The sequence below is a fragment of the Triplophysa rosa genome, unplaced genomic scaffold (assembly GCF_024868665.1).
Source record: "Triplophysa rosa unplaced genomic scaffold, Trosa_1v2 scaffold88_ERROPOS1393935, whole genome shotgun sequence".
NCBI classification, from domain to species: domain Eukaryota; kingdom Metazoa; phylum Chordata; class Actinopteri; order Cypriniformes; family Nemacheilidae; genus Triplophysa; species Triplophysa rosa.
This window is the reverse complement of record NW_026634898.1, coordinates 67,877-93,108: the sequence shown is the minus strand read 5'-3', so window position 1 is coordinate 93,108 and position 25,232 is coordinate 67,877. Positions and strand designations below refer to the sequence as shown.

Below are 25,232 nucleotides of genomic sequence, written 5' to 3'. Positions count from 1 at the left end.
CACACACACACGAGGGTAAACATGAACTTACATGAACATACAGATCTTCAAGAGAGATGAGGTTGTGTTGAAGAAGAGCCGCAGCGATGTGGTACAGAGAACATGGCGTTTCTCCATTGGGTTCCTGAACACACAAAATTAACATCATCAACCCCCGGCCTTGACCAGCATTATATCCTTTCTAACTGTTGCAGAAGTCTGCAGTACTGAAGATGTGTCGTATCAATAACGCACCTGATGGAACTTGAACTTGAATCCAAGCATGTGGCAGAGGGTCTGGTGTTCACACATGTAGGATTTGATGAGGGGGATGAAGAACTCATCTTGGTCAGAGCGACACTCGTACACTTCTAAGATGATGTCTAGCACACGGTTCGGGTCCAGATTAAAACATCCTAAGGACACATCACATCAAGATCTCAACATGTCCAAACACACATGCCAGCCAGTCACTGGAGTTCACATTTGTTCTGGCTCGCTGTCCCAGTTCACATTCATGACTAGGCCTTTTTCTTTTGTTTTGTCGATATGTTGCATGAGAAACAATTGCGATGGTCGATATTATTGTCATTTTATGCCACTGATTACGACATGATAATACACAGTATCTCACAGAAGTGAGTCCACCCCTCACATTTGAGTAAATATTTTATTATATCTTTTCATGTGACACCACTGAAGAAATGACACTTTGCTACAATGTAAGGTAGTGAGTGTACAGCTTGTATAACAGTGTAAATGTGCTGTCCCCTCAAAATAACTCAACACACAACAAAAGTGAGAACACCCCTAAGTGAAAATGTCCAAATTGGGCCCAAAGTGTCAATATTTTGTGTCACCATCATTTTCCAGCACTGCCTTAACCTCTTGGGCATGGAGTTCACCCGAGCTTCACAGGTTGCCACGGGAGTCCTCTTCCACTCCTCCATGACGACATCCACCTTCGGTTTTGAGGACGCCCCACAGATGCTCAATAGGGTTTAGATCTTCACCTTTACCCTCAGCTTCTTTAGCAAGGAAGTGGTCGTCTTGGAGGTGTGTTTGGGGTCATGTTGGAATACTGCCCTGCGGCCCAGTCTCTGAAGGGAGGGGATCGTGCTCTGCTTCAGAAAGTCACAGTACATGTTGGCATTCATGGTTCCCTCAATGAACTGTAGCTCCCCAGTGCCGTCAGCACTCATGCAGCCCCAGACCATGACACTCCCACCACCATGCTCGACTGTAGGCAAGACACACTTGTCTTTGTACTCCTCACCTGGTTGCCGCCACACACGCTTGACACCATCTGAACCAAATAAGTTTATCTTGGTCGCATCAGACCACAGGACATGGCTCCAGTAATCCATGTCCTTAGTCTGCTTGTCTTCAGCAAACTGTTTGCGGGCTTTCTTGTGCATCATCTTTAGAAGAGGCTTCCTTCTGGGACGACAGCCATACAGACCAATCTGATGCAGTGTGCGGCGTATGGTCTGAGCACTGACAGGCTGACCCCCCACCCCTTCAACCTCTGCAGCAATGCTGGCAGCACTCATCCGTCTATTTCCCAAAGACAACCTCTGGATATGACGCTGAGCACGTGCACTCAACTTCTTTGGTCAACCATGGCGAGGCCTGTTCTGAGTAGGGCTGTGCAAAAATATTGATACATGTAACTACCGCAATATATTTTTTAAATCATGTCATATACATACGGCCAAAAGTAAGTGGAAGCGAGCATGGCAAAAAACATAAGAACGCTTGGAGCTCTCAGAGCTGATGTGTGGGTATGCTTTGGTTTTCAAAATAAGTCATGGAGTAATGAGTTATATCAAATAATGCTGTTTGTAGGCTTCACAAGTCATGACACAAGTCACTTGGCTACTGCAGTGCATTAGACACAAAGTTTATTGAGAAACGTAACAATGACATGTATTGTGCTTTCACGGATGTGACACCAGCACATTTACAGCACGGATGAACCAGAGGTTTTATACTGCCCATGTTCAGTGTTTTAACTGTAATGCACCACAACAGCCAAGTGACTTGCGTGAGCCGCCTTATTCCCCTGTGATACCCACTTGAGGGGCACGACCCACAGTTTGAGAAGCCAAACCTCTGATCTAAAGGTCCATGCATCACACATCATTGGCACTCTGCAGAGGTAAGGGATGTTTTTACACTTATCCTTACAGAAAACCCCCGGTGGTGCACAGCATGTTGTATTTCTATCTCTACTTTTTACATTTTCTATTTAAAGTTTTGCAATATATCGCAAATGTGTATCGTATCGAAATACATAGCAACATATTGTATCGTGACCCATCTATCGTGATATGTATCGTATCGGGAGCACTTGCCAACACACAGCACTAGTTCTGAGTGGAACCCGTCCTGTTAAACCGCTGTATGGTATTGGCCACCGTGCTGTAGCTCAGTTTCAGGGTCTTGGCAATCTTCTTATAGCCTAGGCCAGTTGTCACCAACCCTGCTCCTGGAGATCGACCGTCCTGAAGATTTCAGCTCTTACCACAATCAAACAAACCTGAACTATCCAATCAAGGTGTTCAGGTTTGCTTGATAATTACAGACAGGTGTGCTGAAGCAGGGTTGGAGCTGCAGTCTGCAGGACAGTCGATCTCCAGGAGCAGGGGTGGTGACCACTGGCCTCCATTTATGTAGAGCAATAATTCTTTTTTTCAGATCCTCAGAGAGTTCTATGGCATGAGGTGCCATGTTGATCTTCCAGTGACCAGTATGAGAGCGATAACACCTAATTTAACACACCTGCTCCTCATTCACACCTGAGACCTTGTAACACTAACAAATCACATGACACCGGGGAGCGAAAATGGCTAATTGGGTCCAATTTGGACATTTTCACTTAGGGGTGTACCCACTTTTGTTGCCAGCGGTTTAGACATTAATGGCTGTGTGTTGAGTTATTTTGAGGGGACAGCAAAGAAAGGAGAAAAAAAATGTAGGGCGAGACTTGATTTCATCCACTGATAACTGATTGGATCGTTAAAAGGTGAAAGATTTGAACGCCAGATTGCAATATGTCAGTCATTGGAGCCCCGCCCTCGCGCAATTCCTCATGACCAGAATTGAAGAGTGGTCATTTTCAGAGGGAGAGGAGGTTCACGTTTTGATTAAAGATTACAAGTGCAAATGAATTTTTTTTAAATAATGATGTGCACGGATAAATAATTTATAATAAATACTTCACCACTGTGTAAAACAATTAGAATGATTGTTTTTAGTTTCATGCAGACTTTAAAGAACAAAGGGCTATTGTTAGAATATTAGGACACTGAAATTGGAATGTAAACAATAATTAACTAAATTAAAAATTCTAAATAAATTAAAGAGATACCTCTGGTCCTTAGGCTAATTATGAATGGTTGACTTGTGTTACAAGCCATTATGATGAAGTTTAGGGCAGCACTTTTGTCTCTCATAATGTGGTCGTTTAAAATACTCTTGCCCAATAGAACAATGAAAAACAATAGCAGCGTTTCCGTTTCCATTACCCTTCAAAATGCACAAACTCAAATAGCACATTGAAAATACATCCAACAGAAACACATCAATTTCACAAAACTGCCATGGAAACACTTTTTTGTCACATTTACAAGTCACGTGGTGTATGAAAAACATCACATGACCATTCCCGGTATGTTTGGGCAGAACACTTGGAAAGATATGATGTAAGGAATTCACATGAAGTAATATCTTATAATATATGATGGCCTAAATGCAGGAAAACGAGCGAGTGCAGTGTGGAGATTTATTAGAAACAGTGAGGTAATATAGGGAAATGTAGACATTTCTCTTTCATCACAGTAGGTGGCACTATGCACCGTTGGTCCTCAACCTGCCCAGAAACCTAACCTATGAACAGGGCTGGGAAGGTTACTTTTAAAATGCATTTCAATACAGATTACAAAATACATGCTTTAAAAAGTCATTTGTAACGTATTTCGTTAGATTACACAAATTCTGTAACTTAATCTAAATACTTTAGAATACTTTGGAATAGTGTTACGATACTGGAATTTCTAACTTCGATACAATACCTAAAAAATATTGATATTCGATACAGTTTTCGATACCACGAGGAAAAAACTTACATAACAATAAGGCCCTAAATTTTTTACATTTTATTTAAAGTTAAATTGAACAATATTAGACAATGAGGTATATTTTTACATTATTTATTAATTGTTAATCTAATGTTCATTTTACTAATAGATGTATTATTTAAAATCAAAGTTGTATTTGTCAGTATTAATGGACCAGTGCTTACATAAATAGTTGTATTTTTTAACTAACATTTAAAAGAGATTAAAAAAACTTGAACAAATGTATTGCTCATTCTTTGTTCGTTAATGTTAGTTAATAGCCTACATTTATATGATTACAATTTTTTATTTGGCTTTTATTCACATTTAATCATTGATCGGCGCACATATAGACAGAAACGCAAACTTTAAACGCAAGAACTGTTGCAGAGACTCCGCACTGACCATCTGTCTAACATTAACAACGTTTAACCGGAGCGAATGAGACGAGTGGATGAAATCATTGAACAGCGCACATACATTGAGCGCTATGGTAAACACTGAAGAGCAAACGTGTATCACACGCGAGAACTGTTGCGGAGACTTTACCTGCACCAGCATTATTTCAAACATCAACTTAACCAGAGCGAACGAGACGAGTGGATGAAATCATTGATGAGCGCACATGAAGGCAGAAACGCGTGCATTAAACATGAGAACTGTTGCGGAGACTCTGTTAACATATAAACAACATATAACCAGGGCGAATAAAACGAGTGGATGAAATTATTGATCAGCGCACACACATAGAGCGCGATGGTAAACATGGGAAGAGTAAACGAGCGTTCACCAAGCGCCAGATGTGTTACTGAGACTCTGCACTGGCCATCTTTTCTAACATTGACACTTTATCTGCCTCAAACGAGTCAAGTCTGTGAGAGGATGCGGGGCTCTGTTGACACAGCGTTCACGTGCAGTGCATGTCAACTCACTGTCGGAAAAAAGAGTGAGCGGGAACGCGCAGCTGGTATCGATACGTGAGACATGCGTATTAGAACAGTTTCAGATTTTTCAGTATCGATACGTATCGAAATAGCGATATTTTTGACAACACTACTTTGGAACACTAATAAGATACACATAACAAAGGGACCACCAAACAGAGGACTTAGTTTTCCCCTGCATATTATTTTAAACAACATCAGTTTTCCACAATATAGCTTAAAGCAAAAAAGCAGACAATCTTAGAAAAAAGAAATGGAAGAAAGGCTGATGCTCAAAAAGGCAACACAATACATTAAAGGGATACTTCACCAAAGAATGTAAATTCTGTCATCATTTCCTCACCTTTGAGGAGTTCCAAATGTGTATAAATGTCTTTGTTCTGATGAACACGGAGAAAGATATTTGGAAGAATGCTTGTAACCAAACAGATCTCGACCCCCACTGACTAGTAGGAAACTGTATAGGATGCTTTGCAGATTATCAGAGAATCACCGATTGCTGTTTACATTAATTGCCCTTTACAGTTAATATAAAGTTTAAATGAAATAAATGCCATTACAATTCCAAGTAATCACTTTGGTAATCTAAAATACTTCTCTGATGTAACTATAATTTGATTACCATCATTTAAAAAGTAACTGTAATGAAATACAGTTACTCAAATCTTAAATATGTAACTAAATTACATGTATTTTGTTACTCCCCAGCCCTGCCTATGAACTATGGTCAGAATGACTTATCACGAGAAGAAAAAAATTCCAATTCACTCACATAACATTGTTTATGTAAACATTTAGAAATTATTGCTTAAAGGTACAGTGCGGGATGTTTTGTATGATCTATTAACAGAAATGCAATATAACATGCAATATAACATACAAAACTGTGTCTTTAGATGTGTATAAAAACCTTACGTAATGAAAAGTTATGTTTTATTACCTTAGAATAAACCAGTTGTATCTACATGGGGAGCGGGCCTATCTACATGGAATTTGTTATGTTGCGCAGCCATGTTTTGTACAGTAAGCTCTAACGGACAAGCAGCTCTACAGAGCGCGTTTCGTATATGTTGGTCTTCGTGTGTGTTTTTAGACGCAGCTTGCGTCATCACTGAGTTGAAGACGCACAAAGTAGTAAGTCGTAGTACGGAGAGAAGGAGGAGTAGTCGTCGTCTAGCTGAAGCAATTGATTGTTCTGTCTTAGAAGTTTTGATAAAATGGAGGACCATGCGTATTGTGCACAAGAGCCGACAGAGCGTGAATCTCCGTCGTCAAAGAAGCGCAAACGTGATGCTGCCAGACGAATTAGAGACAAACGGCGGCAGAAATCCAGGATAAACATCGGTGTATCTATTACCAGATGGAAGGCACTGTTGAGAGACAAATGTTTTCAAGGCGACGCCGAAGTTGCCGGTTTTCTGCTAGACTGGTAAGATAATTCAACATTTTCTATGTTTCCACATTTTCAATGTTTACCAAACACCTGTTTTGTTGAAACGGTAACGTTAGCATTTTATACAAATGGCCATATAACCTCCGAATAATAATGTTTTTCCGTCCCTGCGGTACGTACTCCGGTTGTTCCTGACTTTACAAAGGGGGAGACAAACGTCTACTAACTTACACCTAACTGCCTATGTCGCTGTCAGATCAAACGCTTTGAACAGCGTTGCTATTTATGATTAGCTAACTTTAGTTACTTCAATACTCTCAGCGTGTACTAGATAGCACGCAAGAAATATATCTAATTATAGAATTGTAACAGTAACTTTCGCAATAGAATACATGTTAAATGATTAATTACGTTAATATATTGCCTTACCTGCTTGTATCACTGGCTGCTATCCGCTGTCTCAGTAGACGACATCTTTTTTTACTGTTGCGGCCACCGTCGTAATTCGAAAGGGAGGGGTGGGCAAATGACTCAGAGATTCGTTGCAAAACTATAATACAACGCTAGTGGCCGCTGATTTTCAAGAACTGCGCCTTTAAGTTTTGCGCAAATCTGTAATAGACACCTGGCTAATGTCTCTTTATCTGGAGTGACTTTTTGAGTCGCATCCTAACCAAATGCAATGCGCTGAGATTCCTGCGATAAGCAATTTGTTTGTCCATACTGGGACGCGACAATCAATCGCAAAGCACAGCCAATCAGAATCAGTTTTTCTCTGTGCACGCACCCTCTCACGCTGTAGCTGAAGAGTGCACAAAGAGAGATGCGTCCTGTTCTCATGACTTCAGTGATGCCTCACTGGACGCTGTCCTATAATTTCACAATCTAAACGTATGTAATCAAACGTACATAGCCTGTCCTTATCCATGTTTGGTGACTAATATTCATAAGGTGCAGAACTTACATCGAATGAAATCGATGTGTGGGCGGAGCTGTCTGCCGCGGCTGGTTAGGACAAAACCGCCAATTAACATGGAAAAGAAACCTTTTATCGTGTGTCCCGGTGTCGCATCGCATTTGGTTAGGACACGGTGTAAGGTGTAACCATACACATGCCAGATTACTGTTTTGCTGCACTTTATTCATCAGGAAAACACAATATAACTCCTCAAATAACCTCTTTAAAAACTGCCGCTGTCCGTGCATGGGATTGTGTGCACGCGCGAGCCCCGCTTCTGACACACAAGACACAGGGCAGAGCTATCAGAGACAGCATGATCTGATAAAATGTTTATGTCGTTCATTTTTATCTAAACAAATGCAAAAACACAATGGCGATCAAATTTTATATATCACTCGATAAGTCGATTAATTGACTGTCATGACAGGCCCATTAATGACTTACATTAATCTGCATTACTAATAAATGTTCTTCATCTGATAAACCATTTGTAAAGTGTGTTTCGTTACAACGTATTGTAGATTATAAACTGTAGTTTACCTACGAAGGACGTACAAGTGAATGCCCTCATAAGTCATCAGGATCAGGTTCAGCACATGCTTGGTCAAAGCTTCATTTCTCTTTGTGTTATGTGAAAGTCTGATTGGCCTGATTGACTGATTGCTTAAGTAAAGCACTTCAGCTCCTATTGTGTGACGATGAGTTACATTCATATCAACACAAATCACGTCTCTCAGTTGTGCCATGACTTCTTTAACAAACAACAATCTTGCTCCTGATGGTTACGCATTTACAGTAATGCGTTACCATGGAAACACAGCAAGTGTGAACCAGAAGTTGCGGTCGTTTTTACTTCCGTATTTTGATGCATTTCCGAGTGAAATGGAATTTCTAATGAGAAAAGTAGTGGTTTCGTCATTCTCTGAGATTTGATTGGATGTATAAAACAGCCGATTACACAGCATTTTGAAATGGAACGGTCAGCAGACTGACAGTTGAAGGGGAGGAGTTAACAGATGCTCCGCCCAAGCAGTCTAACATACGTCATTTAAGATGGATAGTCATTACAGGACGGAAGGGCATTTTCCAGGGGTGCAAACTCGTCCGGGGTGAAAAAGGTGACAAACTAAACCCCGCCCCGAGCCCCGCCCCACTAGTTAAATGCCAACGTAGGTAAAGGCAAGTTAATTCACATAGCACATTTCACACGCAAAGGCAAGTCAAACTAGTTTATAGGGAGAAAATGTAACGCTGCAAAAAGTGCTTTTCTTACATTTTGGTCTTATTTCCAGTCCAAATATTTCATAACTCTTAAATCAAAACTTTTTTTTTCAGAAAAAAATAAACCAAACGTCAAAATCTTGTTTAAGATTATTTTGCTTGTTTTAAGGTAAAACTCGCTTAATTTTGACTGTTTTTCCCTGAAAACAAGACAATCATTTTTACTTGGCTAGAAAATGCTTCTTGATTTAAGAATTTTCAGATATTTGGACTAGAAAACAAGACAAAAACTCTAAGTAGGAAAGCATTTTTTGCAGTGCACCATTCAAGGATAAACACCTTTATATGATTAAAAAACGTTTGAGCGACAACTACGGTCTAAAATCAACAAGGATTGTTGTTAAGATGTTACATGAACTTAGTCAGGGCAAATAAACCACTGTAAATCTTCATTTCAGCACTCACATGTTTGAAGCGGCTGACGGGCTAAACGTGAGGTGTTTCTCCGTCATGAAACAGGCTGTCACGGGCTGACACTTGAGCTGAGTGATACTAATATTACTGTACATTACACGCTGTGCTTTACTTGTAGCTCGAACAGTTCTCAAATCGACTTCATGTCAGAGTAATAGCTTACTGATATGTGAGACAAATGTTAAGGTCGAGACTGAGAAGCATTTTTGCAAATGGTAACGTTAGCGAACTACTGTAGCGATAACGTAACTTACAATCTTCATAGCTATCACAACAGCAGCCTCGCGCCAAAAATAAAAAATAAACCCGCCTCACGCAGTAATCACCATTTAAACTGGAACACCATAATTTACAGCAGATACAAATGCATTCCGTCCAGCTCTCCAGCGAACTTAATTTAGCTGGCTACAAACAGGCTAATCTAACCATCATTTACTTCCAAAATAAGTTGCTTACCGTTAACTTGTTCCTTCATGTTTTACGCAGTGTTGCCAACTCTTTTCAATGGAAAGTAGCTAAAGCCTACCCGAAAAGTCGCTAAATGTCGCCAGATGACATCACGCACTAGTTTGCATATCAGTGACGTCATCACGTAGTATCTGACAAGCTAAGCGCTTCAGGTCTGCTTCATATCTCTACTCTCTGAGCGGTTGTATACAGTATTATATTAAAACAATACACCCAAATGCACAATAAATAGGCTCTTAATGACTTATTTTTCTGTTTCTGTTGGCAGACATAAAAACTATGTAATAGTGAGTGAACTCAACCACTTAAAACTAGCAGTCACTTTCGTTGAACAGCTAAAGTCTGTTTGTGTTCTTGTTTGTGTGTCCATACAGTCATCGCATTTTAATCATAAATGCTCAAACAAGGTCAATAAGTGATTAGTTCTTGGAAACACTGTTTGTACATGCCTCTCTCATTCACGCGTCAGTGCGGTATGAACTGAATGTGCCGTTTCTCCTGCCGCTCACTGAACAGAGGCGGTGCTGCGCTGGGAAAGCAAAAACTCGCTCTCGCGGGGCAATAGACGTGAAGCAGAATGTTTCGCTAAGTCGCCAAGGCTCATTCAGAAAGTAGCTAGATTTGTCGCTAGTCGCTTTTTGAAAAATAAGTCGCTAAAGGGGTCTGAAAAGTCGCTAAATCTAGCGACAAAGTCGTCAAGTTGGCAACGTAACCTCTGGAAATATGGACAGTTGCCTGCAGTGTCTGAAAGTGAGGCTTCAGGAGTGAGATTGGTTGGATGATGAGGGAAAGAACATTAAGGTGAGCCAATCAGAGGCAGAGTAGGGCGGGTCCATCACTTTGCCAACAGGGGAAAAAAACACTACAGGTGACATGAGACAGATGACTCGCAGATACGACGACCGACGATCCCCCCACGATTTTTTTTACAGATCTACACGATTCACGTGAATGACCTATTTCAAGGTGAAAACGGCGAATTTCGCCGAAAGTTTGCACCCCTGATTTTCAGACTTTAAAGGGGTCATATGAAACTGCTAAAAGGAATATTATGGTTTGTTTTAGATGTAATGTAATGTGTATACAGGATTTAAGGTTGATAAACGCTGTATTTTCCACATACCGTGCATGTTTGTATCTCCTCTTTGCTCCGCCTCTCTGACACGTGCAAATTTTTAACAAAGCTCATGGCTCTGAAAAGCGAGGTGTGCTGTGATTGGCCAGTTCACCAGTGCGCAGTGATTGGTGGAATACTGCAAGCGTGTGACGCCTCCTACCATATTTGGAACATCAGGTTCCTCTTCAATTGTACTGACAGGTACGTCCACCTTACTTGCTTCTTAGTCAAATCAGACCACCAACTGACGTAGATTTGTGGGGGTGTGGCTACACGAGGCGTTTCAGGCAGGTCTGGGTGAGCATTCGCTTTTACATAGAATGCCTCTTTTGTTCCCACACTTTCATTTCTGCAATTTTACGTGTCTGATGCATGCATGAGCGACTTATAACACACCAAAGACACAGAAAAACACGTGTTCACGCCATATGACCCCTTTAAATAAATATTATGAGGGAACACAAATTTTAAAAAGAGAATGACCCACACTGATAAACTATTGACAATAAACAATGCAATATTTCATGAAAAATTAGGCATTTTCATTTCACTGGGACTTTAACAAGATGCGTCACTGCCGTTACAATGAATGGCGAGGAATGCAACGCTCAATATGGCCGCTCTAGCGAAGAAATCTCCTGCTTCCAGTAGAACGGTCCAATCGTCAATCGATGATTCTCTGGGGCGGAGCTTGTGTGAGGCACCTGCCAGCCTGTGTGCATGCGCAGTAGCTGAAGCGACCTCGAAAAAGGTGTTTTTTAACACAATTTAAGTTTAGCAAACCAAAGTTATAGTACAGTTCATATCAGGAAATAGGCTATTTAATATTGATTTTTGCCTTTGATTTTAGAAATATCTGCCTTCCACCATTCAAAGAGATTGGACTGTTGACTTGCTTTGATGTAAATAACTGCTCAGCGGCGTAGCAAACATGGCCGCCGAGTGACACGACTTCAGTAAATAGTAAACGGCACACCTAAGATTTAACATGACACACATCATACAGTGAGGGAAATAATGATTTGATCCCCTGCTGATTTTGTAAGTTTGCCTGCTTACAAAGAAATGAAGGGTCTATCATTGTTATGGTGGGTTTATTTTAACTGATAGAAACCAAATATCAACCAAAAAATCAGGGGAAAAAATATATAAAGGTTATAAATTGATTTGCATTTCAGTCAGTGAAATAAGTATTTGATCCCCTACAACCAGCGAGAATTCTGGCTCCACAGATTGGTTATGTGCCTATATGGACCACAGATTAGTCCTGTCACTTTAAGAAAGTACTCCTAAATCAGCTTGTTATGTAGACAAAAGATGCCTGCCAACAGAATCTGTATCTTCCATTCAACCTCTCGTGGTCCAGACCAAACAGGTTTTAAAGGATGTCAGGGACAAGACCTGCACAAACCTTGACTAGGCTACAGACAGAAGCTTGGTGAGAAGGAGACAACTGTTGGTGCCATTATTTGGAAATAGAAGAAATACTAAATAACTATCAAATGCCCTTGGTCTGGAGCTCCCTGCAAGATTTCCTCAATGGAGTAAAGATGATGATGAGAAAGGTTAAAGATTTTAAATGATTTCAAGACAGTTGGGACCACAGTTAGCAAGCAAACCATGGTAACACGCTATGCCACCATAGATTGAAATCCTGAAGCACCCACAAGGTCCTCCTGCACAAGAAGTCCCGCCTGGCTCGCCTGAAGTTTGACAATGAACATCAAGATGATTCAGAAAAGGCTTTGGAGAAAGTGCTGGCACTGCTGTGAGACCAAAATGAACTCGTGTGTTTGGAGGGAGAGAAATGCTGACTATGAGCCCAAGAACACCATCCCTACAGAGAAGCACAGTGTTGGAAACATTATGCTTTAGGGCTTTTTCTCTCTGCCACAGGTACAGGATGACTTCACCGCATTGAGGGGCTGAGGGACGGGCCAGTGTACCCTAAAATCTTGGACGAGAACCTCCTCCCCTTAACTAGATCGCTGAAGATGGGTCATGGATGAGCCTTTAACATGACAAAGACCCAAAACATATTGCCAAGACAAGCAAAGTGTGGCTTAAGGAGAAGCACATTAAGGGGCAGTTTCCCAGACAGGGGTTATTTTAAGGCAAGACTAAGGCCATGCTAAATTATGAAATTGAAGTCGTTTTTACAAACATGCCTTACAAAAAACATTACTGGTGTGCATTTTGAGACAACACAATGGCACTAATGTTTTTTAAGATGTGTCAGTGCAAGTTGTTTTCAGTTTGGACAGCTCTAACATTTATTTTGGTCTTAATCCCTGTCTGGGAAACCGCCCCTTAATGTTCTAGCCAGTCTCTAGACCCTAGTCCTATAGAACATCTGTGAAGGAGGCGAAAACGACAGCCAAGAACCCTTAAAGATTGACAGAGGAGTGGACTAAATGTCTCCTGACACATGTGCAAACCTGCTGACCAACTATCAGACATGTCTGACCTCTGTGCTTGCCAACAAGGGTTTCTTCAGAAAGTACAAAGTTATGTTTTGCTCGGGGATCAAATACTTATTTCACTGACTGAAATGTTATATAACCTTTATATACATTTTTCCCCTGATTTTTTTAATATTCTGTCTCTATCAGTTAAAATAAACCCACCATAACAATGATACACCCTTCATTTCTTTGTAAGCAGGCAAACTTACAAAATCAGCAGGGGATCAAATCATTATTTCCCTCGATGTATTAGGAAGACACATCAAGTTTTTTTTTTATTGTACTGCGTGTCATTTTCAATGAAGTTATTCAAAATGTGTGCTCACTGTTAATAAAGCTATAAACTGAAAGAGCTGTGATACACAATCAATAAGAGTCACAGGTTGGTGGCCTTCTGCTTTTATAAAACATACACATTTTTTTTGTTTTTTATGTTAATCACTTTATAAAATGAAAATTTATATTCATGCAATCAAACAAAATATAAGTCCATTTGAGTTGGACACATATTCACTGTTAGTGTTTTTCTAGACAAATTCTAATTTGTTCTACCAGGGCTCTAGACTAACGTTTTGCACTGCTTGCACTGGTGCGCCTAACTTTTTTTCTTAGGTGCACCAGCACAAAAGTTAGGTGCGCCCAAATTTTCGACTGCATCGCATTTAACACCGCAGTGTTACAAGTTCACTTTTTTTTTTAAATCGCTGTCCATATAGGCAATATTGACTTGTAAATGATTAACTAACAATCTGGTCAACGTAAAGTTCTTTATTTGAAGCACAATTCTACAAGAAAGCAGGGCTCTAGACTAACACTTGAGAGAGGTGGCACTGGTGCTACCAAGTTATTCAGTTGGTGGCACCAGCCCTTAATTTGATAGCACCAGAGTCGTGGGGTAAGGTAAGAAAAAAGAATCACTAAAACTTCATTAAAATGTGTTTAATACATTAATAAATCAATTAGAAATTAATACAAATCATTGTTTATGATTGAATTATTTTTATTGTATATGTAAACTCTCTTTCAACACTTTACCATATTTAAAGCACATCTTTCTTAAAGCTACTTTCTTCCTTTATTTGTTGTGAACGACTCCTATAAGAGAACACAATTCCTTTAATATCAGTGAGTGTGTTTGGGCCCGTCCGTTGTTGTTTGATGAACATTATAAACAGAGATCTTTATTATGCTGCTGCCCCTTTAAGAGCTCGCTCAATATACTGGAACACGTGTTTTGTTTCCCAACTGTTTGGTCACGAAACAAACTGAATACCTTTACAAGGTTTCTTGTTAATATGGGAATTTTGAGGTTATTTTGTGTTAATATGTCCGTTTCAGAGTAAGAAGGCGTGAAAGAGAACTATTTTGTGCTCTGACTCTCTGGGCGCGCGCATCTCAAACAACCCGCGAGACCTGAAGGCTTTTAGTGATTATTCTTCATGAAAGCTGAATTGATACACATTTGGCTTCTATCAATAGCGACTTACAAATAAATAGTATTTAGCGTGATGTATAACGTTTTGTATGCTTTGCAGTATTGTTAGAAATCTTTATACAATAGTTCAATGCTTAAAGTTTAAACACGTGTTTCCTGCATTAGCTTCACATGCATACAATACTCACAACACATTTCGTTATCTTTGCTGTTTTGTACCTTTCTTCAAAATTTCTTGTATTTCTTGAAATTCTTGTATTCTGCATATTTATTTAAGTTGCAAGATTGAGCGCTTCACTCGTCTGCTCTTTCGGTCCTTCGCCTCTTACCCGTAACCCGCGAATTACGTCTTTGATAGATACTGATAGATAAGTGAATGGTTGAAGGAGGGGAGACGAAAATGAGTGACTGAATGCGCAGCTTGCGCAATATAACATTTCTGCACATTAAATTTATAATACGCAAAAATTATATATTGATCAGTTTGACAGTCGCACCGGTGCGACCATTAAGAAAAACTTGTCGCACTGGCAGGAAAATCTGTCGCAAAATGAGACCATTTAGTCGCAGTCTAGCGTGTCACACATTGGTTATGATTTTCGGACGGATCAGGCCTTAACTTAACATTCTTAACGAAAAAGTTGTCAATCGTTCTTTTCATCTTCTCTCATCATCCGCGGCTACATCCACTCTGTTTATCTGACGGGCCTAGGCTACTCACCTCTCTGTCTGACTGCAGCACAGCATTTTCAAACGTACACACACGTACAGGAATATCTGGACCACGGCCAATCAGAGGGGGGTCCTCCCTTCACTATCTCTGATTGGTTTAGACCACGATATGGGCCTAATGTGTCTGTTGTTGAACCACAGGGAGACTTTCGCAGAGACTTTTTTCCCTTGAACGGCTGGTCGCACCGGTGCGACCTCAGATTTTTTTTAGTCGCACCATTGAGAAATTAGGTCGCATGTGCGACCAAACTGGTCACACTCTACAGCCCTGTCTACTGGAAGGTGGGGCTTTCTTCACAATAGCGGCCATATTGAGCGTTGCATTCCTCGCCATTCATTGTAACGGCAGTGACGCATCTTATGACATGCACGGGCAACTTATAACACACCATTTTTTGATATATTAGATTTTCTTTAAGATTACAGTCTACAGAGGTGAAAGAACACCCACCTATTAAAGACTTGATGTTCTCAAGGACGAGAAGACTGGTGAGATTGCTGGAAAGATCCTGACCGAGTTCAGTGATCAGCTTAGCGTAACCTTCATTCTCCTCCCTCAACAAATTAAACTTCTGCTGTTTGTAACTACACAGAGAGAGAGATGAACTCAATCAGGTTAACATTCAATAAGAGAATACCACACCAATTCATTGACTGGAACATGATCGTGTTGATGAAATGATGTCGTAACCTTCATTTCACTTACAGTACCCTGAGAAACATTTAGATGAAGCAGTTTCACATTTCAGACAGATTCAAGGAAAGATAAGTTCATTATGTTATGAGCATGGCATGTGATGTAACTCACAATAGTTTGGTCTTAATTTTGACAATCTTCTGGTTAAACTGCTGTGCCTGTTTGATCAAACCCAGAGATTCCAGTGTTTCTGGATCCAACCTCTCCTTCAACACGCTATCAGGAATACAGAACTACAGAAAATGATAAAAAAACAAAAAACAATCACTTATAACAAACAGACAAGTTCTATTACACAGCTTAGAAAGGAACCAGTGAAGAATAAATTCAACGAATGTAGGAGAATTATTTTAGTGCTGCACAGCCCACGTCAAACCTCCTTCAGCTAGACTTACATAAGCCGCTAATGACACTGCATAACAAGCTTGTATTTGCATAATAATGCAGCTTACAGTGATTTCAATGAAAATAAGAGACACTGCAGGTCTTTATGAGTCACCCTCCACCACCATTACAAACTGCTCTCTTCACCAGACAGACGCTCTGCTTTGAGGTTAACCTGTGAAGGCTGTTCTCCTTCCGAGCGGTGCTGGAGGTTCGTTCATGGCCCTCTGTGAGTGGACTTTCATGTTCCACCAGAGGACAGAATTTGGGTCACTCGATACTCTAATGCAGCTAATCTTCAGAGTCAGGGGTTCGGGCCCCCCCGCTTACGTATACACACATAATTATACATCAGACGAGCTGTTCTTCGGCCGCATGGAGCCTCGCAGTGCAATAGTGCTACCTGGTGGCCATAAAGAGAAATGCACTGACGTGTGCGTTGTACTCACCAGACACGCTCCCACCAGCTGGGTAAAGTGATCACGCTTATGTTTCTCTTCCAGGCAGCCTGTCTCAATATCTGAAAAAGGACAATCAGTGTAGATCTGAACATACCTGCTCATGTCAATCAACCCACTGAAATTACAATAACGGAGTCAAGGTGAGAAAAAACACACCTTGATATCCTTTGAGATGTAATTCATTCATATTGTAACTGAATGATGAGAATAATCAATTACTGCACAAGTTTTTAATACACCTTCAAATATGAATATGCTATTCATGCTATTCACCAAATGCTATTTCTCTCGTGTGTCTGAGCCACATAATGTGCTTCTGGCCACTGCTTGTCTGTGAAGGCTTATATTAGAGGAGAGGGCATTCTCTGTCTGAAGACCATTACATTGGACTTGTGACTCATCTTTTCTTTTTACATATTTAAGGTCCATTTGATCTCAGCTTCAGTATACACATAGAACAATGAACATGTCAGCATGAGTGAATCACCGTGTTGTGGTTTCAGCTCAACTCTTTCTATTCAGCAGCTGATTTATGCAAACATCTGTCAGAGGAGCAATCTACGTGGACATATGACTGCAGTTTAATAAGCATGTTCATTCATGCGGCTTACAAAACCATCTCTCACTACAAACACATGCCGTCCCTGCTTCACCAAGACAAATGAGATGATACCAAAAACTGTCTGGCACGCATCCTTTAATCTGCATTACAAGCACAAAAAATCAAACGCAAAGAAACACTTACCTAATATACTGAAAACATCAGCTAAAATAGATGGCAGATCATCCCGCAGATCCTGAAAAAGAAAATCAACAATCGCTTCCAATAAGACATTGCATACAGAATCTGTCACAAAGTTCACCAGAGGAGATTGAAGAACACAGAGTATGTGTTGAGGGGAATTGGCTGTTGCGTCACGTCAGCAGAAGACTAGTTTGATCATGTCACAATCTGTGCAGTGCAGTGATTCTCTGTTCACGCTCGCTTGAACAAAAATACACATTATCTGATCTGAAACTTTAAAGAACATCTCATTGAGACGACAAACCTCGCACCTCAGAGAGACAGACCCAACAGTACTTCACAACATGGATGTAAATAACTAGATGCCACATTCAAGTGCTCCAGGCAAGTAGACGTGTCCGCCATCTTGGAACAGTCCACTGACGTCACTCACAGTTTGCTAGAATGCACCAACACTGCACAGGCATGGCTGTGAAAACCACAGGGACATAAATTGCTGAAAAATGGGATAACCTTTCGTTGTTGTCACCTCTCGTTGTTGTGTGCGTGTGTGCGTGCGTGCATGTGCGGAGCATTTTAAAGTGTCAGAGAAAGAAACAGCACGGGACTTGCCACATAGAAGTAAATTTCCGAATGAAAGCGTCTTTACCGGTCGGTAACTTAACTTCAGACGGAAGCGGGCGGTCTGACAGTAGCCCCACCGCTCGCGACATCCTTTGACATCATACACTGGTCACGTGCACACAGTTCCCTGTACTAAACAACTTGTCAAAGTAAGTTCTGTGCACCTTCTGAGAGAACAGTCATCTTTTGTGGGCGGAGTTTGGAGGAGAGACGTGAACTGAAATGGTTGTCAGTCAGCATCAGTCAGAATTGCTTGCATTTTATGTTTTTTTTTTCTTAAAATCATTCTGCAATGTAGCCTATAATAATCCAACAGTTTTAGTTTATTTGTATTTTTATCTCATAGGCCTAATGTGGAATGACAGTTTTTAATGAAGTGTTTTGTTGTAGGGGTACAGAGTAACTTACATTACATTCTTTTAGCAGTCAGTTATAGGCCTAATTAATATAGGCTATTCACAGGCTCAATTTTTTGTTTGAATTTACTTTGTTTTGCTCAATTTTATATTAAGTTGTATTGTATTTTATTGAAAAGCCAGACAAATTATAAAAAGCACATTTTGACTATTCAGTTTGTGCAATAGTGAAAAAAATGGCTTAATAAATAGAAGAAATGCAAAAAACCATGTTCGGTGTTCGGTATTATTCGGCCTTCGGCCAAGTGTTTCACATCATGTTCGGCTTCGGCCAAGAATTTTCGTTTTGGTGCATCCCTACCATTAAGCATCAAACACAATTCACTTGAGCCATGTGCCTTTTACTCACAAATGTGTTATAATACAGGCTTGAACATTTTAAATCATGGCGACTTTATTTTGTAAACCTGCATTGTTCAGGAGACAGTCACAGTCAAGTGAAGTGTTTGGATGACATGTGCACTCACCATAACATCAGCCAGGAGACTGGCAGCCACATCCACCTTCAGATTGCCCTGGATCACATGCCAGCAGAGCTCATACAAAGCTGTCTGGAGATCTGAAAACAAACACATTCAATTACAACTTTCTACTGTCATACTGATCTCAAACTGCTCTTCATGCTCATATTCCCAGCAGTTTAAAACAAGAAAAACTGAAGCAGTGCTTCAAACCATGTACTACCATAATACTACTGTACATTTCTGCACTACTTCACAAGCACAGATTAACATGCTCATTTCTGCACAAGTAAAACCCAATGAATTACTACATTCACAACAAAAGACTACACAAATTCATTCCGATTGTGACCAGGGTTTTCCCTGCATAGAAAAATTGGAGGCGGCCGCCTCCGTCAAATTTCGTGCCGCCTCAGTCTCTTGCCAAAATTATGTGGGGTGTCTACACAAAAAACACTGTGTGTAATCTGCCAACAGACTGTCGTTTGTAAGTGCAGTTGCGGCATTACGCTGCAGGGGAGGCGCCGTTTTGTTATCAGTCCTTTGAGGCGGTGGAGAGTTGGAGTACAAGAGCTATTAGGAGCTGTACTAGCTGTGTTTTGCGGCTGTTCACCTGAATATTGTTTGTTTTGCATCAGAGTACGTTCAATTTCTTAAACTAACGTGGCGCACATCATTGTAATGTTGAGCTGTGCAGATGGTTCGTTGAATCAGCGTTATACTGTACACAGCAAGTGCATCAGTCGCTGCGTTTCCATCTCCCTTCAAAATGCGCAAATTGAAATAGCGCATTGAAAATACACCCAATGGAAACACACCAATTTTGCAAAAACTTCCATGAATCGAAAAAAGTTTTACCGCTCGCATGAGGTGTTTTTTCATGCAATATGATAACAGAGGCACTGAAGGGTTGCAATACAAGAGCTATATTAACTGCGTTGCGGGGCTGATCAGGTGAATATTGTTTGTTTTGCATCCGAGCACGTTCGATTTCTTAAAAGTTTTCTTAAATTAATGGGCATACATCATTATAATGTTTTGAGGTGTGCAGATGGTTCGTTGAATCAGCGTTTTACTGTACACAGCGAGTGCGTCAGTATGAACGAACGCACATTGCGATCAGAATGACTCATTTGAACAGATTCGTTTAAACTGTTGAAACTTTTCAGTCACTAGCGAATATAAAAGATCAGTGAATCATTTAACGCTCAGTGAACCACAAGAGAACGCAGGATGTGAATGAGCTTTGCTCATTTAGTAAGTCACTCTTGTTCTCCAATTTTTCAATGCAGGAAAAACCCTGATTACGTCCAAAACAAACGATTATATTTGTTTCAGCCGTGTCATATCACCCCTTTAATATGTTTTAATATGTAAAGTGTTTGGTTAAGCCGCTTAAAAGTACGGTAGGCCTACACGTCGTGGGGGGGGCAGTCGTGGCCTAATGGTTAGAGAGTTGGACTCGTGACCAGAAGGTTGCCAGTTCGATTCCCAGGGCCGGCGGGTAACGACTGAGGTGCCCTTGAGCAAGGCACCTTACCCCTACTTGCTCCCCGGGCGCTGCAGCGATAGCTGCCCACTGCTCCGGGTGTACGTGTGTTCACGACTTGCTGTGCGTGTGTTCACTACTCTCTGGATGGGTTAAAAGCAGAGGTCACATTTCGGGTATGGGTCACCATATCTGACTAATAGGTCACTTCACTTCACTTCACGTGCGTGTGTGTACAAGATCAGATTGGCACCACCTCCTCCTCATTTTGAGCCAGGAACAACCCTGTATTTATTCTATCGTTCAAAAGAATTTAGTATGCCATCATCTTCATATCTAAAGCCTGAGAATTAACAAATAGAAAAAAGTTCAATGAAAAGCAAAGTTAGATTTTTTTTCCCACTTTTTTGCTGATCTGAAAAATGATCCAAACCATTACTCAAAATCTGTGATATGATCCGAATTGTGAATTTTGTGATCGGTTTAACCACTAACAAAAAGTGATTATCCATCGAGTCTGAAATGAGCTGTATCTAGGGATGGGCGATATTATATCGTTTGCGATATACCGGTAGAAATTCCGCACACGATAGGAATTAGCCTTCCCGCAATATAAAAGATAAATTGTAGTTGATGACGTATTTCTTTGTGAGACCCATTCACAGCTCATATGTGAAGTGAAAACGGGTATAGCGGAGGGCGGATGTGAAGCTGAGAAAGAGTTTGCACTAAAAGCTCTAAATCTCGTTTAGGTTGGCACTGTAGATGCATCCGAGTTAATGTTTAGTTTCACTTTCGTTTTATTTAATTCGTTTGTTAAGTATTCGTTGATAGTCATAATACGTTACACCACAACATTTACTTTGGCTAAAAGTATTTATTTAAACATTCGTTAGATGTTATGCGCGCGTGCGCAAATTGTTTAATATGATTTCTTGCTTGTTATTTACAGGATGAACGGAGCGTCCCGTCCCACATGTGCATTCATAGAGACACAGCGCGCACAGCACTGCTGCCTGTTTACATACAGTACAAATGCGAGTTTGTATTACGTTATTTTAAATACGTTTATGAGCGTATAAAAGCATGGATTATTTAATTAGATTTCTTTTATCTGCATTTTTCTGTTCTCTTTCTGTAGCGCGAGTCATAGACAGATTCAGTGTATGTTGCTGTGAGAAGAGAAGGTTCACACAGATCAAGAGAGAGTGATTGACAGCGTGATGCGATCGATCGTTTCCGCCCAACAATAGAATATATACAGTTTTAGGTATGACATGATGTGTTTATTGAGCTTTAGTTCATTTAACTTTTCTTTACTACAACCTTTTGAAGTCGAATCTCACTATTATATTTTATATTTACAAAAATACTGAAGGTATATTTTAGGAGCTGTTTGATTTGGGGTAAGTTTTACTTTTTGATAATATTTGTTTTTCTGAGGGTCTAGACTACATGCAGCTACTATCACTTGACGCAAAAAACAGCGGTGGATGGCGTTATGGATATATCGTCATTTTTATCGTTATCGCAACAAATACCAGGAATTATCGTGATAGAGTTTTAGGGCCATATCGCCCATCCCTAGCTGTATCCTAATCAAAGGCTGCACCTTCATCGTGTATTTACCGCTGTATATTTCTACGGCTGGTAAATTCGCTATTCTGTAGGATGATGACGGATTCTCTATAATAAAAATTTCTGGCGACAGGAGCAGCAGGTGACAACTAGGAGATCCTCCGTAGACTTGACCATTTCATTTGAGTTCAATCCTGTAGGCATTGGGAATTGAATCTACAACCTTTGTCAAGTCTGAAAGCATTAAAAATGTCAGCTAGTAGTAGTGACCACAAGTAAAGAACATACGCTGTAAAGTGCCACAAACTGGTAATAATTATTTGGAAAGACAAACTAGAGCTTGTAAGTCTAGGCCTGAGGAAAAATATTTTATTTTGCAAGAACAGAATATATGGCAAAGCCAAAACGGATCTTTCGGTGCACACATTCTCAAGATGACACCTTAAAGGTGCCGTTCTTTGGCTGTTTTCAAAGCTTTGAATGTTTGTTGGGTGTTTAATAATGGATGTTCATCAAAGTCTCGCCAAAAATCTGTCGAAATCTGGTGGGAAACACCGCACAGCATGAGAGAATTACTAATATCTTATTTAAGGAGAACCCTTCCATGCAGGTCTGCAAAACATTTTAGCCAACTGCAGTTGAATTACCCCTAAATAAACACGAAAAAACAAGAGGCGGTAAGAAGATAAAAGAAGACTAAACAAGTGATGTATTTCACTCACCTTTAACAAACTCATGCACACTGGGGTTCCCTGCAATGTCCTGACAAAACTGTAAACTGGAAATAGAAAACAAATCACATGTAAGCAGCTGACAAAAAGCTGTATCAACAACACATGCGTCCCACTAATAATGATGCTAAACAAAGATCCTCTCTGGTGTATGTTGGGTCTGTCTGTAAAACAGGCCACCATTATGTAACGTTATAGTTTCTATTCAGCCGATGATCTTAGCCTCTTTATTACTGCATTACCTAACATGAACTAACAATGGGCAATGGCTTTTCAGTATGTATTAATCCATATACATAAATACAAATACATATACATAAATACAAATACACACACACATATACATATATATATATACATATATATATATATATATATATATATATGCACACACACATATATATATATATATATATATATATATAACGTTACATACTACGCACATTGTGCGTGCGTGACCTCCTGTTAACATCATCACACACTGACTGATATGAGTTACGCTAATGCTAACCCAGCTAACTATTAGCTCAGTGACAACACACTCCTGAAAATCACTTTTTTTCACCCGCAGAAAAACAGTCGCATTGCAGGCGTTATGCTCCTTGTTTAGTTAATAGTATTTTCAGGTTTAATCGTTATTTTAACGAACTTTCAGCAAATGAGTGTTTCACGCGCACTAACGTTAGCTGTGGACATTTACAATGAGCAGAATTTTTTTGATTATTTCGACTAAAACGCGTCATGCTATCTCGCAAGAGCAATAAGTATCACTTTATGTTCAGCGCCTCTTTGCAACCGTGAACAAAACTCTTACTCACAACTCATTTTTGCCGGATTTTTCCCAGTTTTTGAGCCAGTCAGACGGGAAGATCAGCGCCGCCATCTTCCTCCACACATTCACGCACTCACACGCGCGCGCGGCTCCCGGATGTTAAACCAGAGAGATGGAAAAGACGGCAAACTGCGCTTTTCTACCATTGAAAAAAAAGTATTCGTTTGAAAAGAAAGCCGCTTAATCTGCCTTTTGATGGAAAATATGAGCTCATTATGAGGGTTAACTCTTGTTAATTTTGTAATAACATTATCTTTCCTCTTCTGAATTACAGTAAACTCACTGCTCTCTTTGAATTTCAGTAAGTGACAGGTTGTGTAATTACCGAATTGATGCATTATTATTTATTATTATTTTACTTTTTTATTCTGTTTTTTTTATTTTATTTTCATACATTAAGCAGGGCTGTACGTTAACTTTTTTTGCACATAGCACCGGTGCTACCGAGGTTTAAAGTTTAGTATAAAAAAGTATAAAAAGTGCGGTTCATCACATTAATCGGCAGGTGAATGACAAAGGACATTAATGTTACATACAGGTGGATAAATTAGGGCCATATCATTTTTAGTTTTTCCCAAATTCGTTTTTCCTTTTGTTTTGCTATACAATAGTAAATACATTTGTTCATAAAAAACTGTAGTATGCTATAGTAATTATAATATAATAATTATTTAACTATAGTGAAATTCTTGGGTACTATAGTATTTAGAATTTTTTTAAGTAAAAATCTAAGTATACTATAGTGTTTATTACAGTTTATAAATTTACTACAAGTAAATTATTTTTTTCATCTAGTTTAAATTAAGCGGACTTTTATTTTGGCGGGTCGCCGCAAAGACTTCATTGTGTGTTTGAGGCAGCTTCACAGTCGGTGCGTTCAAAACGCCAACGGGATATTTCGCCCTACAAAAGGGCTCTTCGGGGTGGGGACACCACACAAAACATAGCTCCAAATAAAGAGAAAATGACGTTGTTTTTATTCCTCCTTTTTCCAAGTGAACACATTAAGAGATACAATTGCGTTTTTCCCTCTATAGAGTTATCATTAAGAGCTTTACTCTTCGAAGGGAGTAGGGCATAGGGACGATCACTTTTGAATGGAATGCAGGGAGTGAAACGTTCGTAAAATAAACTCAGAACAACAATAAATAGTGGTGCACGATTAGTTAACCTCACACACGAACAAGCACAACGACAAACGCACTTCACGCAAATAAACGGTCTAGCTCGTTCTTTTCTTTATCTCACGCGTGCTACACCAATAAATTTATTCTTAGCACCGACCGATTTTTTCGTAGCACTGTACAGCCCTTTTAAAATAAATGTGCAACTTGTTAGAAATTCCAAAAGCTTAATTTAATTTTCATACAATACAAAACGGTTTGAAAAATAAACGAATTATTTCCCCCATTTCTCTGTCTTTCTAAATTAATTTTCTTTATTAGGCTTTTCCCCCAAAAAGCATATGTAATCTGAATACATGTACTGTATAGAATTGGACAAT

At 39.9% G+C, this 25,232-nt stretch overlaps 1 protein-coding gene across 1 annotated transcript in view; it reads right to left on the bottom strand.

The window, feature by feature from the left end:
* The window catches only part of LOC130551296 (THO complex subunit 2-like), a 47,093-nt gene extending 23,275 nt beyond the window's left edge, over nucleotides 1-23,818 (bottom strand). Inside the window, exons 1-9 of the mRNA XM_057328869.1 lie at nucleotides 23,715-23,818; nucleotides 22,888-22,943; nucleotides 19,105-19,196; nucleotides 17,598-17,649; nucleotides 16,841-16,911; nucleotides 16,119-16,240; nucleotides 15,762-15,895; nucleotides 235-395; nucleotides 32-124 (exon numbers count right to left, since the gene is read on the bottom strand). Coding sequence (XP_057184852.1) covers nucleotides 32-124; nucleotides 235-395; nucleotides 15,762-15,895; nucleotides 16,119-16,240; nucleotides 16,841-16,911; nucleotides 17,598-17,649; nucleotides 19,105-19,196; nucleotides 22,888-22,943; nucleotides 23,715-23,779 — 846 coding nt within the window. The 5' untranslated portion in view covers nucleotides 23,780-23,818. The remainder of the gene's footprint in view (nucleotides 1-31; nucleotides 125-234; nucleotides 396-15,761; nucleotides 15,896-16,118; nucleotides 16,241-16,840; nucleotides 16,912-17,597; nucleotides 17,650-19,104; nucleotides 19,197-22,887; nucleotides 22,944-23,714) is intronic.
* Nucleotides 23,819-25,232: the final 1,414 nt, after the last annotated feature.